The 16,510-nt window shown below is 39.2% G+C and overlaps 1 protein-coding gene across 1 annotated transcript; it reads right to left on the minus strand.

Annotated features, from left to right (window-relative positions):
- Positions 1 to 780: 780 nt before the first annotated feature.
- Positions 781 to 14,963, minus strand: zgc:110329 (uncharacterized protein LOC550500 homolog). Its single transcript, XM_034542018.1, has 8 exons — positions 14,635 to 14,963; positions 8,565 to 8,750; positions 7,569 to 7,643; positions 7,367 to 7,462; positions 5,789 to 5,905; positions 4,351 to 4,401; positions 3,037 to 3,153; positions 781 to 2,000 (listed from the first exon to the last, which is right to left on the minus strand). Exons 1-8 carry the CDS (start codon positions 14,731 to 14,733, stop codon positions 1,665 to 1,667), a joined length of 1,077 nt encoding a protein of 358 aa, XP_034397909.1. The 5' UTR covers positions 14,734 to 14,963; the 3' UTR covers positions 781 to 1,664.
- Between the last annotated feature and the right edge of the window lie 1,547 nt (positions 14,964 to 16,510).

Raw genomic sequence — 16,510 nt, forward strand, 5'->3', positions numbered from 1 at the left:
CACTGCAGCTCAGCGCTTCTTTTCCTAAGTTTTGAATTCTCCTTCACATCTTTCCTTGGTCTCATGGCAATTTCCAAGAAGGTCAAAGAAAAATTTTTGGGAAAGGGCGTAATCCTTTTTGTCTATTCAACGACCACCCCAATCTCTATTTGTTGCCTGGCAACTTGTCCTGGCCAAGAAACCTAATATCAGTCTTCTCATCTAACTCTTAACGGATAAGTATATTTTTTTCAAACTATTAACAGTCCAAATTACTCTATATTCATCTAATGAATCTAAACACCTCAATTAAAAGGTAATCTGGATTATAAAGAAAGAAAAATAAATGTAGTTATAATAATCACCTGCTTATAGGGATCATTATGAGAAGTGTCCACGGTATTGTAGGAACAGAAATCGGAATAACTTTGTGCCGTGTAGCAGCACACCACATGTGGGCGACACTGTCCTGCCAATGGTTTCACATTATTTTATTGATCGACGTGCCAACAATGGAAGAGAACATGGATGTAAATGATGCTACATATTTAATAAAATTCTGCAAATGTTTTATGAAAGAAGAAAATTTAACACATTGGTTTGACCTCACACAATGACTTTTGGTGAATAACACTAAATGTACATATACCTTTTGTTTGTTCAAATTAATCTCCACAGGGCATCTTTGAGTGTGCTACAAAGGGACGTATAATCCTCTCTGGAGACAAACACGTTTCAGTTTGCTGTTGAAATGTATTGCGACCTCATTGCGTTTATATGCAAAGCAACTTAGCACAAAAATCAGTAGACAAATTCAGCTTTATTGACAAGAACAGTAGTGCTGATACAAGGCAGGAGCTAGGGGAAAGCTCAAAACAGTGCATAACTCAGATACAAAAAACCGTCAGAGTAACTTTTACTGGATTTGTAGTCTGGATAATCCCTTAAATTGTTCCATTAAAAGATGGAATAAAAAGTTTAGTTTAAAAATGGAATAGACTGAAGCCCCCCTGATGACAGCCTAACATGTAAACTGAGATTTTTTTTAATTTACTTTATATACAGTACAAAACATGCATCCCATTTTATTTCACAACTACCAGTCTTACAATGTACACCGACTGCACAAAATATAATCAAAATCATAGTAAAAAGAAATAATACACAAACTGTACACATCCGTCACAGACGCTACACGCAAGACATACATACTCGGCTATCCTATTTCTCCGACACCGAAAAACATCTTTTCAAGCTACCATTAATTTACACACCAAATAGTACTGTCCTCTGAATACTGGGCTATTTTTTTTAAACAGCCTGAGGTAAGCTTTAGCCCATGAGACAGAGCTCAATTTCAAAGGCTAAAATAATTTAATAAATTAAATGTGACATAATGCCATAAATCTTTGAATATCAACAGCCACAAACAAGACAAAAGAAATGTGTGTTTTTTTAAAGCCAATGCTGCATGTTGTTCCTTAGATTTTTGTTGTAAACAGATTCACCAACAAAGTGCCAAAGTACTTTTGATCCCTTTAGCTGACACCAACTCTCTCTTGATCCAATGACGGACAGGTTCAACCATTAAGTAGTGCAACACAACTCCAACAAATGCAATGATTACAATGACAGAAAAGAAAGGCAAAAAAAACCCAAAAGGCAAGAAAGGGCAAAAATACCAATTAGTGTTCCCTTTTCTGCTTCCGGCCAACATCTACCTCATCCAGCCCGGTGGTCGATCTGGACTGCTGCAGTTCTCGGAGCTGAGAGTGAGTGCGGGGCGCCTGCTTCTTGAGCTTTTGCAAGTGAACATCAATGGGGTCGAGATCGGGCTCAACAGCAGGGACGGGCAGGTAGCCGCCGTCCCTCGGCAGACACAGACACCAGCCGGCACCAGCCAGGTCCAGCTCGCTGTACTCGACGTCCACCTTCTTCAGCTTGAAGTCCACCATGTCGGTCGACTCGCTCATGTCCACCAGCAGGTTCCAGAAGATGCAGCTCAAGACGATGCCCAGCAGCTGCAGGGACACATGGGACAGCATTATTATTATTAGTTTACTTTATTATTATTATTATTATATGTTGACTTTACTCCAAAAATTAACAGACAGGTAAAAATCGTATTGGTTTCTCAAGAGTAAGGTCACTTATAACAGGAGCATATACACAGCTTGAATCAGAAACTATATGAAAGTTATATGAAACTTTTCTGGTTAAATCATCAGCACAAAAGATGAACAGCTACGTCAGTAAATATCTGGTGTGAGGTTAAGTACTCTCTAAGTATCTCCTAGAGCATTTTGGTATAGAGACATCCGATCACTGAGGTTGAAGTCCTGATACACGTCCAAAATAGTATTATTCTACACACTGTAGAAATATCTATTTAGAGAACAAACATTGAAATAAATATTACCCATGAGCACATAAGCCACAGCAAACCAAAGGAATGGAAAGTGTTGTCCGTTAACAAAGTTAGTTAAAGACAGGCATAAAGTAAATATATGCATCTCACAGAAAACTATAACTAAACACTATTTTCGAACAAACTTAAAAAGCTACAATCTATTCTGAATCAGAGGTGCTGGAAAGAACCAATGGTATTTAATGCACTTATTGTAAGTCGCTTTGGATAAAAGCGTCAGCTAAATGACATGTAATGTAATGTAATGTAATGTAAAAAAGTTTATTTATGTAGTCGTTTTAGAAGTGTAATTATTGCGATTACTCCTCCCTGAGGATTACAAAACTCAAAGTTACCAAAGGGCATGAAACTAAGCCACTGAAGTTTTTTTGGAAAACCCAATCAATTTAGTTTTTTTGCTAACAATGTTAAGGATTCTGTGCCGAATCAGGTTGTTTTTATGCAGCAGAGGAAATCATTTGCCAGGCTGTGTTGCTGCGAGGAAAATCAAAAACGTCAGAAACTTTCACAGGAAGTGGGAGTTCACAGTTCAGATATCAAGGTTAATTTGAAGAGGTGCATTTGGTTGGAAAGAGGGCTTCAAAACCACGTTCAGTGTGAGTGAGTCGGTGCTATGAGTTTTAAATTACCTGGGGCAGCCCAATGGCGCAGCAGAGTGCAACGGTTATTCCAATGTTGTCACTCATCCAGAGGTTGACTGCATGGATGCAGCCGCGCACATGGATCAGCTCATGCAGAGTTTCACGCTGATGCACAGACCAGAGGAAGACACAAGAGGAAAGTTTCAGTTTCAAACTAAAACTGAACAGTCACTACCTCTAAGAACAAAGAAAAGAAAACTAGCAGTGAAGTTTCACACAGTAAAAATATATTTTAATTGCAACCGTTTGCTGTAAAAACTAGATGCTGGAGGATGGAAAAACAGACAAATGTGTCAATTAGCATTACAGACTCTGCTTGCAACAACACAGCATGATGTACAATTTAATATTCTTTAAGTGATGTTTTCCAGTCGTAAAAATAGTTGCTCTAAAAGGAGAGATACAAGTAATGCGAATCTTTCTCAAATGACAATAAGCTAGCAGAATTTAAATTGTTAAGATTGGCTTTATATAATATTTGTATATTCCTTTACTTATTAAAAACATCACGTGCTACAGGGATGCATATTATATTCAACGATTACGTATTCTCATGGTCAAATATTATTATTATTGAATGGAGAGAGTACCAGTGCAGGCTCCGTTCAAAATCACATACTAAAAACATACATTATGTATGACATAAAATGGTGTATGTAGTGCGTAAATGACGATAAAGCATCCTCCAACTGCTTTACTGCAAAAAAAGAGCGGGGACCAAATAAGCCTGTCAAGCTGCCAAGAATTAGTGTCACAGAATGTAATGAGGAGGAGCTCAGATCGTCTGAAAACTGACAAACAAATCATTATGAAGACCTAAAGAGCCCGACAGGAGTGTGTGTGTGCGCAGCTGCTTCAGTTTACTCATCATCTTCCCCCTCAATAGTTACATTTGATATGTGACATTGTTTATAGGATTTTGGATCAATGACTGACTGGATTATCCATCTGGTTATGTGGTCTATAAAGGGTTTCTGAAATAAACTCTAATGATTGATATGATAGTTTCCATGATATTATATTCCATCCATATTGCCCATTCCTAAACGATATACGATTGATGACGCCAACATGTCAATTTGATAAAATCATTATTTCCTCAGTTAACCAACTAATTGCTGCAGCTCTACAATGACGAAGGAGAAGTGGGACCCTCCCTTAATTGTGACAGCAGACATTTCCAAGGTGGGTATAACACTGGTTTCTAAAGTGGTCTAAAACAAATCCGTTACCTCGTTAGGAGTCGTCACACTTAAAACCAAATGGTAAAATGTGTCAACAATAACCTGTTGTTCCTCTTACCTGATGATCCAGGGTCTTGTAACCACATAGAGTGTTGACGACCTCTCCTACCTGTGCAGAGAGTTAAGATTGAGAAAGTCAGAGACAAGACTATAACTGAGCTAAGATGACAAGAGGGGACATGGGGCCATCAGTGGGGAGTAATGCTCCTCAAAAAAGGGGTGTTCCTGTCACAGACAGAGCATGAACTTAAAGCGTTTGCAAAATGGCTGCAACCCTGACAGGTAGGGACTGATAACAATCGAAACCTAGCCAATGTTCAGCTTCCCTAATCAATTCCTCTATCTCTCTGGTGTGTGTGTGTGTGTGTGTGTGTGTGTGAGGATTGGATGAATCTGTCATTAGGTTTCTGCAGCTCCGGTGCTTCCAGAGACAGTATCAGTGTTTTGAGCCGAGGGACAGGAATGATACCGGTCATCCAGGGAGGAGGTGGCCACAAGGGAGTATCAGCTAATTTAAAGAGAGCGCTATCCTAAAGGCCACATACAAGATGCTTTCCTCGTACGATGAATGATGCTTTGGAAAAGTAGGAGACTTCCCTAACTCAGTACATGTTTTTGGATCTGTGCCATTTGCCGGCAGGGACAGGGACTATTAAACAAGATGGCTGCAACATCACTGATACTCTGATACCGGATGGCATAGTATCAATAATTTCTAATTAACGGGCTGAATTGGTCCCTCTGAAATGTGCCCTCATCTCACCGTAGAAACCAAGTCTGTCTATTTTCAGTCTATTTCGTGAACATTTTCAGTCTGATCACGGCCTTCCAAGCAACCAAACATTCCAGATGGCCGCTTACCTCACTGAAAATGTCCATTATAGTTTGTTTATGTTGCGTTTCATTTCAGAAGCATCAACTCCATGAGTTTCCTATAAAAATACTGTATCCAAGCTTGAATTGTAGTTTTTGTGGGGGAATTTCACACCTAATCGGGTACGTGCGGTTCACACCAACTCTGGTGCGTTTTCCTGTTGGCTTCACTGGGAAATTTGTTAATCAAATGTCTGGTTTCTCATGCCCATAATCCATTTTCTTATTGGAGAGTACCTTGTGACACTAGGGAATTAAAATAACCACATGTGGTGCTGTAATGTACTGCATGACTGACTGTCAGTCTCAGGGATTTTATTTCCCGAAAGGGAGTTTATGAACGGCTAACGCTGCAAGATGACAGAGGCCAAAATTGTCCAATTAGTAGCGAGTTATCCGTCAGTCCATATGACATTATGCTCGATCCTCGTGGTTTATTTGTATTGAGTCAGTGTGGCCATGAACCAGACTAGAGCAGAACTAAAAAAGGTGTGGATTTATTTTCTTTATCTGGACCAATTGTACTGAAAAAAAAAAAAAAAAGAAGGTAGGAAGTAACAGATGACGCAATGTTTTATGGCATTTTGTGTGCATGTGTGTTTCTTTGTGTTGCCAACACTCACCTTGTGGCGAACACAACAGGTATATGGAACCCCACAGGCTAATGGACCAGTGCCGTTGCAGAAATGGTACTGGTTGACTCCCCAGTCCTTATACTCATCCCCTCCACAACATGAAAACTGGAAAACAAAACAGTATTCAGACAAGGAGATTAGGAACAAAGCATGCTATAAAAACAAAGGCTCATCTCAAATTAAAATGAAAACAAGCTTAAGTTCTCCAACATCTCTTAAATTAAAACAACCTGCTGAGTTACAGCTTCTGGTGTGCAATCCACACACGTGTGTTTCACCTCCGAGTTGAGACGGAGATCACTCACCATGTTGCCTTCTCATCTCGCCCCCCGAGACAGAAAACATCATCTCTCTTTACATCTAAGTCCTACAGCGAACTAAAATAAATGTAGACATGTCTGCAGTGCAAAACAGGTGCTCATGTGAAGACTGCAGAGTTTGAGACAATCAAATTAAAGGCTGTCATTTGAAAGTTTCCCAGACGATGAAGGGCATCTTTATCTCTGTGGTCGTCTGGCCTCCGCTGCATGCTGCGCAAATAAGACGGTTTTACAAGCAGTGGGAAAAGAAACAAAAGAAAAAGGGGACACAAGGCAAGAAGTGGGATTAATTGCCCTCTCTGCTGACGCTCGTGATGAAATAAAAGTAAAGTATCCCTCGATACAAAAAGGCAAACTGTGAGAATGGCAGTTGCGAGACAAGAGACACTTTTGTGAGCCCACAGCCAAAAGGTTAAATGCCCATTACAGACAATTAATTTGTCTCGAAAATTTTGTAAAAACTGAGCACGTACGTTTCGTGCTTCAGTGGAGCCAATTCCGATGCCAGTTGTGCGGTTATTGGTCACATAAAATGTCTCAAACAGAGAGAACATTTGATATTTATAAATTACCGACTATAGCATTCTCCTGTTATTCACTTCATGGATTTAGGAGCTGCAGAATAACTAAAACCAAGTTGTTCCCCTACTATCGTCGTCAATAACTACTGTGTCCATTGCTGCTCTAAAAGATTCCTTTAGATATTTTTTAGAAAAGCAAAATGATGTAGAGGGGTTCCGTCTTTCTTTAAAAAAAACTATTTTTATTCAGCTACTTGAGCCATAATAATAAATAATCTCACTGTAGGTCTCGTTACTTGTTCGCCGAGTAGAAAAACTGCCAAGACAGAACTTGTCTTACAGGATAACTTCAGTATTTCATAAAATGATAATGCAACAAGAAGGTTTGAAGGGACAGATGTGCGTGTGGTTATAGGCTTTTTTTCAAATGGGAATCACGCCACAAATGGTGACAAAAATATGACAAAGCAAACCGACTATTCCCAGTCTAACTGATATTAAGGAATAATACTGAAATCAACAAACATCTCATCTTTTTATGAAATGACCAGCTTGGTGATAAACTGGCTGGATTAAAATGCAGGAAAACAAAGCCGTGTGAATCATCATTAGCTTTAAATAATGCACAATTAATTGTGAGCTTCAAATTAGAAACCATTATTACTGTCCACAAATATAAGAAGTCTATCTTCCAAGTGAGTTTCCTAAATAAAATATCAAACCACCTTTTGCTGCATGTAGTCCAAGATGTTTTTGAAGTCCAGATCATCGTAGTAGTGTTTGATTCCTTCTCGTATACTGTTCTGAAACAAGGCCGACGTCTGGATCAAGTGGAGAGGGACAGAAACACAGAGCCAGTCAGACAGTCGTGACCTCCCTTTGATAACGTATGAGGATGTACAGGATGTGTGCGAATGTGACGTTTACCTTGTTTTCAAAGATGAGCGCCGTGGTGAGCCCGATCGCCTGGAGAAGCAGCAGCACACAGAGAACACAGAGGAACTGCAGAGAGAGAGACAGAGAGAGAGAGAGAGAGAGAACTAATTCATAGAGCATTCAGAGGAAATATTTAGCACCAACCAAGAAAACCAATTACATCCCTAATATATACACACACAAACAATTGTTTTCATTATATCAATGAGACAAAGTATGCACTATCACTGTGGTTGCTTGAAGACTAGTTTAGACATGTGCAATAAACAGATGCAATGTCCAGTTTCTAACGTGAAAGGTAATTTATTTCTGATGTTGTACATTTTCAAACACAAACCAAAAAGATATGTTCCCTGTCAAAACCCATTTCTCTTAACCAAAAAAATTAAAGAAATCAAAACATTCGTTGTCATACATTCACAAAAACTGTGTGCTTCTGCCAGTCTAGCAACACCTGGCCATAGTGCTCCTCCTGATCATTTCATCTTCCTCCTTAATTTCTCTTCTTCAATCCTTCTTCTTCTTCCTCTAGTCTCTTTTCCTCTGATAATGTACACTCCTCTTCTTGTCCCCTTACTCTCTCCTCTTCCTCTTGTCTCCTCCTCTCTTCCTGAGCACTTTCCTCCAACATCCAGATCCTTTCCTCTTCCTTTCGTCTCCTCTCTTCGTGAACCCTCTCCTCCTCCCTCCTAATCCTCTCCTCTTCCTGCTTTCTACGTCTCTCTTCTTCAATCAGTCTTTCATGTTCCTTTAAGCTCAATTTGTGCTCCGTATAACTCCCTATTTTATTCCTCATTACCTCTCTGATTGTGTTACTCATTTGACAACACAAATTGTATCCAATTCTAAAAATGGAAATGCTACCCATTTACCCCCCCTCCCCTCCCCCCCCCCACACACACACACATCATGGAAAAATAAACATTAAAAGACATGTGCTCACGGCTACGTCCCCTCCTCCTCCTCCTCCTCCTTTATCATCCCTACCATGTGCAGCAGGGTCTTGTTGTCCCTGAGGGATCCAACCATGCCCACCATCGACACTGTGAACATCACCAGGCCCAGCAGGATGAGCACCACGGCAGGGGCCAGGAAAAGGCCCTCCAGGGTTCTATTCTTCTGCCTTTCCACTTCGGCATACACCCCCACACACAGCACGCAGAGACCCATCAGCTAGAGGGGGAGAGAGAGAGAGAGAGAGAGAGAGAGAGAGAGGGGGGTTCATGAGATAAAAGCCGTGACAATCCTCGGTATGAAGAAGTAGTGTTGAGCTGTTTTTAAGCCTATATGGACTGCGGTATTAAAGCCTAAAGTTCGACAGTTTGGCCCACAACACCTTTATTTAAATAACCGGAAGTGACTTGAGAGGGTAGAGTTACGTACAACGGAACACTGAAAAATATTTTTTTTAGGCAACCAGAATTTCGCGATTAACTTTCATGAACTGAAAACACACTGTGAAAGGGATAAAGTTCTAAGAGGAAACGTCTTTTTTTACTCTGAATGGGACCATGATTTACTAACCGAACCTCATGCTGTGTTGAAGAAGACCTGCCACTAGCGATTCAGACCTTAAACTCATGTTTATTGAGCTAATAAGTACAGTGAGAAGTAGGGTCATTTTCTTATTGACTTATATACAATCAGATTTCTTTTTGCAAGACGCCCTCTGCTGGCCATTTAATAAAATACAAGTTAAAAGGCACTTCTGCATTGACATTCCAGTTCAGAGTAGGGCTAGCCAAATACCATTTTTTTTGGGCACAGGATCGCCGCTTTAACCTCTCGCTAGTAAGCAGCACAGATTAATTTCCCAATACATTAAAGCAGCACATTTCTTGTCACTCAATCAGAGGCCGAGCATGCGTTGTGCTCCGACACAAGGAAACGGTGATGAGGGCTTGGTTCGCCTCCGTGACGCGACTCAAGAAGGGCTCAGCACCGCTTAGTTCAGCTACACGTGTCTTTCAGCTACATTTAGGGATTCTGTTATTTTATAGTATTGTTGTTTGTATTTGTTGTTGAATATAAAACATTTTCCAAAAGATTTGGTATGTTTTATGCATTTCAAATAAGAATAAGAGAACATTAAAAACAGTAATTGGTGACTGATTGTGTGTAACTTTTGCCACTTCAGTTTAACAACACCACCACCCTGAAGACGAAGGCGATGACATCAGCTCGTCTGCTTTCAATTGTCATTCTTTGATTAGATTAAAATTACAATTGGATTCAATAGTTGCAGCCAAATGTTCAGGAAATGTTCTGTTCAGATATTTTAGGTCTGCATTATGCACTATGAATGACCATGCCCTGTTTTTACAGCTAATATTATCCTGCTGAGCATTGATCCAGGGGTCATTATTCTCACATCAGAGTGCTCCACAGACATCTCTTTAATAAGTGATGTCTGTGGAAATATGCATTTATTATACATACAGGATTGGATGCTTTTGTTTTCTAATACACAAACACCAAAGCGTGCTGAAGCTGGTTAAAGCTGCACAATTTGAAAAGATGATTAGGGGAACAAAATATAGAACAATTGCAATAAAATGTTGTGTTGGTTTAATATGAATGCATCATCACAATCATTTTACGATACAAAGTGCAACTAGTGCACAGCCTTGCTTTACACTTACACAGAGGAAATACCCAGATCCTTTACCCAAATTAAACGTACAAATATAACAAAAGATAGTATTAAAATATCGAATGGAAAGTAATTGTCTGGCATTAAAATGCTGAATAATTATTAATTCCACTATTAGATTTATATTACTGATGCATCCAGTATGATTTTAATGAAGTTGGTTTACTGCTTTATATACAATTAGACAGATTAGTCCAGTGGCTCCTAACCGCTGCACAATGCCAATCCAACAGGTCACCAGATGAATGCGTTGTAAGGTTGTAAGGTGACCTCTCTGGGCCTTAAACAGTCGTTTAAACTAAACCATTTGATAAATTAAGAAGAGGAATCATTCTGTGGTGCAACTGGAAGCTACCCATAGACATCTGAAACGTGACCCGCAGCCCCACTGTTGTTATGCAAGGGGTCCAAGCCAAAAAGACTGTGGGTCACTGGTTTAATCTTTAACATTGTATTGTTTTTAAAAACATAAAATTCGTGAAGTATTTATAGCTGACAGATCAATTAAGTAGAGTAAAAAGTACATGGAGTGGAGTAGAAAGATAAACAAGTCCATAAACATTCAGGTGGAGAAATAGACCAAAAGGGCTAACCCCTGAGAGTTGCCTTGCTCAAGGGCACCCCAGTAGTGACCAGGCAGTGAACTGGCAGCAAGGTAAAATGGAAAACCTCAACATTGTACATAAGTACAGTACTTGATTCTCACTGTGAATCACTGTTAATAAGATTACATTAAAATGAGCAAGCCTAATGACTATGTCTAAGCAGGCTGAAAAAAGTTAATTATTGCGAGAGTACAAGTTGACAAATTAGTCAAACGGAGAGTGGCGTTCCATGTTCAACTAATCATGCACAAAAAGAGAAGTAACAAACAGCGCTTGCTTTCCTGACATTGATTTTCAATTAGAAACGGAGGCAATCTGCCTTAAGAGAGGGGTCCATCTACTTCAACTCCATTTACTGCTCACAACCCTCCATAAAGCATTGGCAGATACATTTGGCTTTGAGCCAACATCCAAAGTCAGCCTTTCTTACTGTCCATGCTGCAGTAATGAAGATAAGAATAAGTAGCAGACTTTGCAGAAAGGGATCCGATACCACCCCCCCCCCCCCAAAAAAAAAAAGACAAAACCCGGAATTGCTAGCATTATATCAGTCATCCCAGGACATTAGAAGAATGGGATGACTTGCAGCCTGAGGGTTTGATGGATCAGGTGCCCAAGTCTCCTGAGCAGCGACACTGTGCAAAGATCTCCGTCTACTGTTTGTTTAACATAATTTAAGAGGGAACAATGCACATTAAATCAACATGAGCACTTGCATCCATCTGTAAATGTGCCAGATTTAGCCAAACGGGCTCATTTTTAGTCCCTGGCATGTTGATTGTATTACAGGAAACGAGCCATATGCAGACAAAATGCACAATTATAAAACACAGAGGCAAACACAATTTAGTAAAACAATGAAAAAAACACTACTCCAGATTACGACTGCATGTTTGATTGTCCAGTTACAACTGTTTTATAGATTAAATTAAGATGTGATACTTAGTTCTGTCAGTCGGTAAAGTGTTCCAGGTATGAGAAGCTTGATTGAAAAAGGGTGACTGCCCAAAGGTACTTTTTATATGAGGTGGTCCCCTCTGGTAGTAACTCTAGTTGATGACTTCTGATTGTTTTTTTTATGATTTCATTGAAGGGGGGATTGGGCACTAAGTATAGTAGAGCATTGTTTAGCCGCTGGCTTAGTAGTCACTATGAGGGCTGTTGAGAGGCAATAGAAATCCTCCCAATCTCATATTTAGCACCTTTAAATAGTTCATAATAGGTCTAACGTTTGCTAAATTCAATTTGATTCTTTTGACAGTTATGATTTAATTTGTGTTTTGAATGCAATTTGGGAATCTATTATTACGCGTGAATATTTGACCTCATGCACGTTTATTTTTTGCCTGCTACTGTGAAAGAAACATTTAGCTGTCATTGAGGTGTACAAATCTGTTGTTAACCAAAATTGAACAATGAAGCTCTTCTATTAGTATGTAAGGCTGCGTTACAGTAAGGATGGATTTTGGCACACTAAATTATTACCCTAATACAATGTATAATACACAATGTGTAATACACAATGTAACGGCATTGTATGTGTAGTATGATGTTTAAAGCGTCTTTTACTTAGAAAAGTGCTATATAAAAGTGTTATTAATATTATTATTATTATAGTATGAGTGTAACTAATCTTGAGCAAAACAAAAAAAGAGGAAATAACATCAACTAGACCTGTGATGAGGCAGAGTAATTTTCACTTGACACCTGCAGCTTTATTCCTGACATAAGAGTCCCACTTAACGTACACCAACCAAACGCATGAGCTTTTCTCTGTTTAGCTAAGCTGGGCCTCATTATCATATCACAGCAGTAATAGGGAGAGATATTAGAGGAGGGTGATAGATCATATGAAAGAGACTCTGGAGTGCCAATGAAATCAAACTACTGAGGTTTTGGAGTCATATTCATAATGTGCTTTAGGGTGTGTATATATGTATTAAACAGTCAGGCAGATTTGTGGGGGTACAAATTGACCACTAATCCACTGATGTTCCTGGAGATAAAGGTGATGTAGTTAGAGGTGAGATCAAAGAATAAAACACAAGTTTGTAAGTGGGTCTATGAAGGCTGAGGATGAGTCATCTTTACTTCGCAATGACCTGGCAAACCTTGTCCAGCAATGTAAGTGGCTGATGGATCCCAAATTAAAAAAAATATGCACTTAAATAAATAAAACCTTGATCAAAGTGTTGGCCATGGGTAGCTAATTGATCTAGCTGCCAAAATACCTGGTGGTTGGGTTGGGCGATATGGAGAAATTAAAATATCCCAATATGTTTGACAAAATATTTACATCGCAAATATTAAAAAGTCATCACCACATTACTGTAATGCAGCCTTTAAAACCTGGCAAAGACAACACTAATGCCATATTGCAATATTCAGAATCTAGTATCATATCATTGTATGTGTATATATGCATATTATATTTACAAATATATTCACAGATCCTAGTATCATGAGATAAACAATTCTTCAAAAAAGAGAGTGTGTGTGTGTGTGTGTGTGTGTGTGTGTGTGTGTGTGTGTGTGTGTGGTTGGGACTGTGGAAAAGAGGCAGGCAAATGAAATGCTGGATTCAGCTGACTCAACACAAGAAATGAGCTGGGTTACTGAATTTAAACTAAACTGTCTCGGAGGCTGGCCGATGATCCTGAGGGAATGAGAGACATGAAAACATTCAATACCATCAAATCAGTGTGAGCTGTGAAAAGTTACTGAACTGTACATGTCTGTTTGTTGGCTCACCTTATTCCAAATGAACCAGAATACTGTAAACATGCCAGGACAATAAAATAAAACATGAGTTTGTAATAATGTTATTACTGTACAAGTGAACTTTACCAACATGGTTAGGAAGGTAACATTTAAAATAGGCAGGCATCATATGCATGAACGGAATTAATTATGCATATATAATTTACTGACATGACTCATTTTAAAAATCATAGAATGAACATGGATTAATTGAGTGAACAGCAAAAGAGCCTTTAACATTGCTCCTATTTTATGTCGGCAAAAAAGGTACCCACATTGGCATCCCTTTAAATAGATACAACGCCCTGCACCACCGTGCTGTTTGCTAGCCACATATCGCTGAGTACATTGCATCCAAAACCACATGCATACTTGTTTATTAGATTGCCCCAAATCCTTGTTTTGTCAACAGATTCAAATATGGGAGGATGTCTTTAGTGCTAATGTTCATCTTGCAAGCTAATCGTTCACCAGCTAGCGAGTATGCAGATAATTTCAAACCAAAATCCCATTAGAAAATAGAGACACGTTATATTGCATCACTCTACAACAAAAACACAACGTTATTATCAAAATGTGTGACTTGTATTGTAATAAATGTAGTCTCCTGGTAAATACGGGATGCGCTCATGTCAACACGACCAATTCATTTGATTAAAATGCCAGTTTTACTCCTTTTCACGCTGTAACGCTTTAAAAAAAAAAGGTGAAGAGGTTCGACAGTATTTTAGGCAAATCCGTGTTTTACATTGACATTGCCATACAAAATGTCGTTATCCTGGTTGCGGGGTGTATGCCGACTTGTACAGCAGACCATATAGACTCTGAATATGCCTGGGGTTTATGTTCCAACACATGTATGATGCGCCCGGAGCAGATATTACATTTAAATGACAAGAGTTTTGCATGAGGTTTTGAGAGATGACTCACTGACGCCAGTGGGTGGTTCACGTCGGCTACAATTTGCTGTCACTGTTGCAGCTCAAACTGCACTACGGTGCATAGGATGCTGACGTTAATAAATGTACCGGGAACTTACCGAGAAGAGCATGGAGTAGATATTCAAGGTGAATTTGATGAAGTAGTAGAAGTGGTTGGTTTTCCTCAATTCAGAGTAGGACGGCATGGCTGCTGACATCCGTAAAGCTAGCTGACAAGCTAGCTGACGTTGGTTATCCCTCGTTTAGTTCAGGCAATGTAAAATAATGATAATTATACATCAAACGTTGTTTGTGAAATTTAAAAAAAAAGGTTTTGAAAGAGCTAACTGAATTTTATATATATAGCAGCCCTCATTTCTCACGTACTATTGTGGGTAGCCACTGAAACACAACCACTTCCGTACGGCCCGGGTCCAGGCCACGCTTTGTTTTGACTACATTCTTAAAGGGGCAGTGAACACATCCTCCTTATTTAATTAGATTGAGCTGCTACGGTTAATTTGTAACATCATTTGTGTTTAGTTTCAACTATAGTATAATATAGTTATAGTACTATAGTACTATAATAGTTGTGACGTTTCATTTTGTCAATGTTTATTGCTTATGAAATATTACAATTATAAATAAGACAAACCAATTAAAACGTTAAAAAGCAGACTGTTGTTTGACATTGAGGTCAGAAGTGCTAGATCAGTCCCTGCAGCAGTGAAACAGGTGTGGAACTTGTGGAAAAGAATTGTCCTATGAAAAAAACAACATTTTATTAATCCAAATAAATGAATACAAACAGCAGGAACATATAATTACCTCTCTAAAGAAACAGGGGCATACTAGTAACAACATTGTAGTTACAGATAGACAATCAGTGAGGCTTGTTAAAAGTAATTCAACCCTTGTTACATTACTTTTCTCAATTCTTTTTCACTTCTTCCTGATTTTCTCAGTGCGTGTTGCAGAGAGAAGCATGAGCCATGAGTCATCAAAGTGATCCTCTTTCCTCTACCACCTTTCTGCACTACATCCCCATTTCACTGTTGTTGTTGTTTATATTATACATACATGTTGATATTGTTGTCTTTAATGTCTTTTTTATATTTGTCCTGTTATTTGTAATTGTAATTGTAATTTAAATATGTTGTACGATGAGAGCGTACGTGTAACCGGAGTCAAATTCCATGTACGTGCACACGTACATGGCCAATAAAGCTGATTCTGATTTCTCTGTAATCATCCTCTTATTATGTCTCCTGTCATCTGTTCTGTGGCTGACTGCTCTGCTGAGATATGGAAGGATATGTACTACTCCAATGCATGCTAGGTTTGCATCTAGTCTCACGATCATGAACACAAATAAGTGGACAAACAAAAAAGTAATGATCATGCCCTGCTCTGCGAAATTCATAATCTTCATCTTTCTAAGGGCTTCTCTCACTCACAAGCATATGCATTGAATTTGGTTGAAGGAATTGCACAGGGCTGAATTAAATCACCCCTGTGCACATTTTGAGGGCCAGGTTGTGTGCAGCTCATCAAAGTGTCTCACATATATCACACATAATTGAGTTTAAATGTTCAGTGAGTAGCAGGGAAACATTTAGTCTAAGCTACGGAAAGCCAATCAATCGAAAGGTCAGAAATAACATTTGGAATTTAGGAATATGTTCATGTCTCTCATTCCCTCAGGATCATCGGTCAGCCTCAGAGACAGTTTAGTTTAAATTCAGTAACCCAGCTCATTTCTTGTGTTAAGTCATCTGAATCCAGCATTTCATTTGCCAGCCTCTTTTCCACAGTTCAAACCATTACACACACACACACACGCACACGCACACGCACGCGCACGCGCACGCACGCACACACACACACACACACACACACACACACACACACACACACACACACACACACACACACACACAGAGCCTTTTCGTGATCGCTACAAACCGAGGAATGTAAAATACTTTCACCCAAATT

The sequence above is a fragment of the Cyclopterus lumpus genome, chromosome 9, assembly GCF_009769545.1.
Source record: "Cyclopterus lumpus isolate fCycLum1 chromosome 9, fCycLum1.pri, whole genome shotgun sequence".
Lineage (NCBI taxonomy): Eukaryota > Metazoa > Chordata > Actinopteri > Perciformes > Cyclopteridae > Cyclopterus > Cyclopterus lumpus.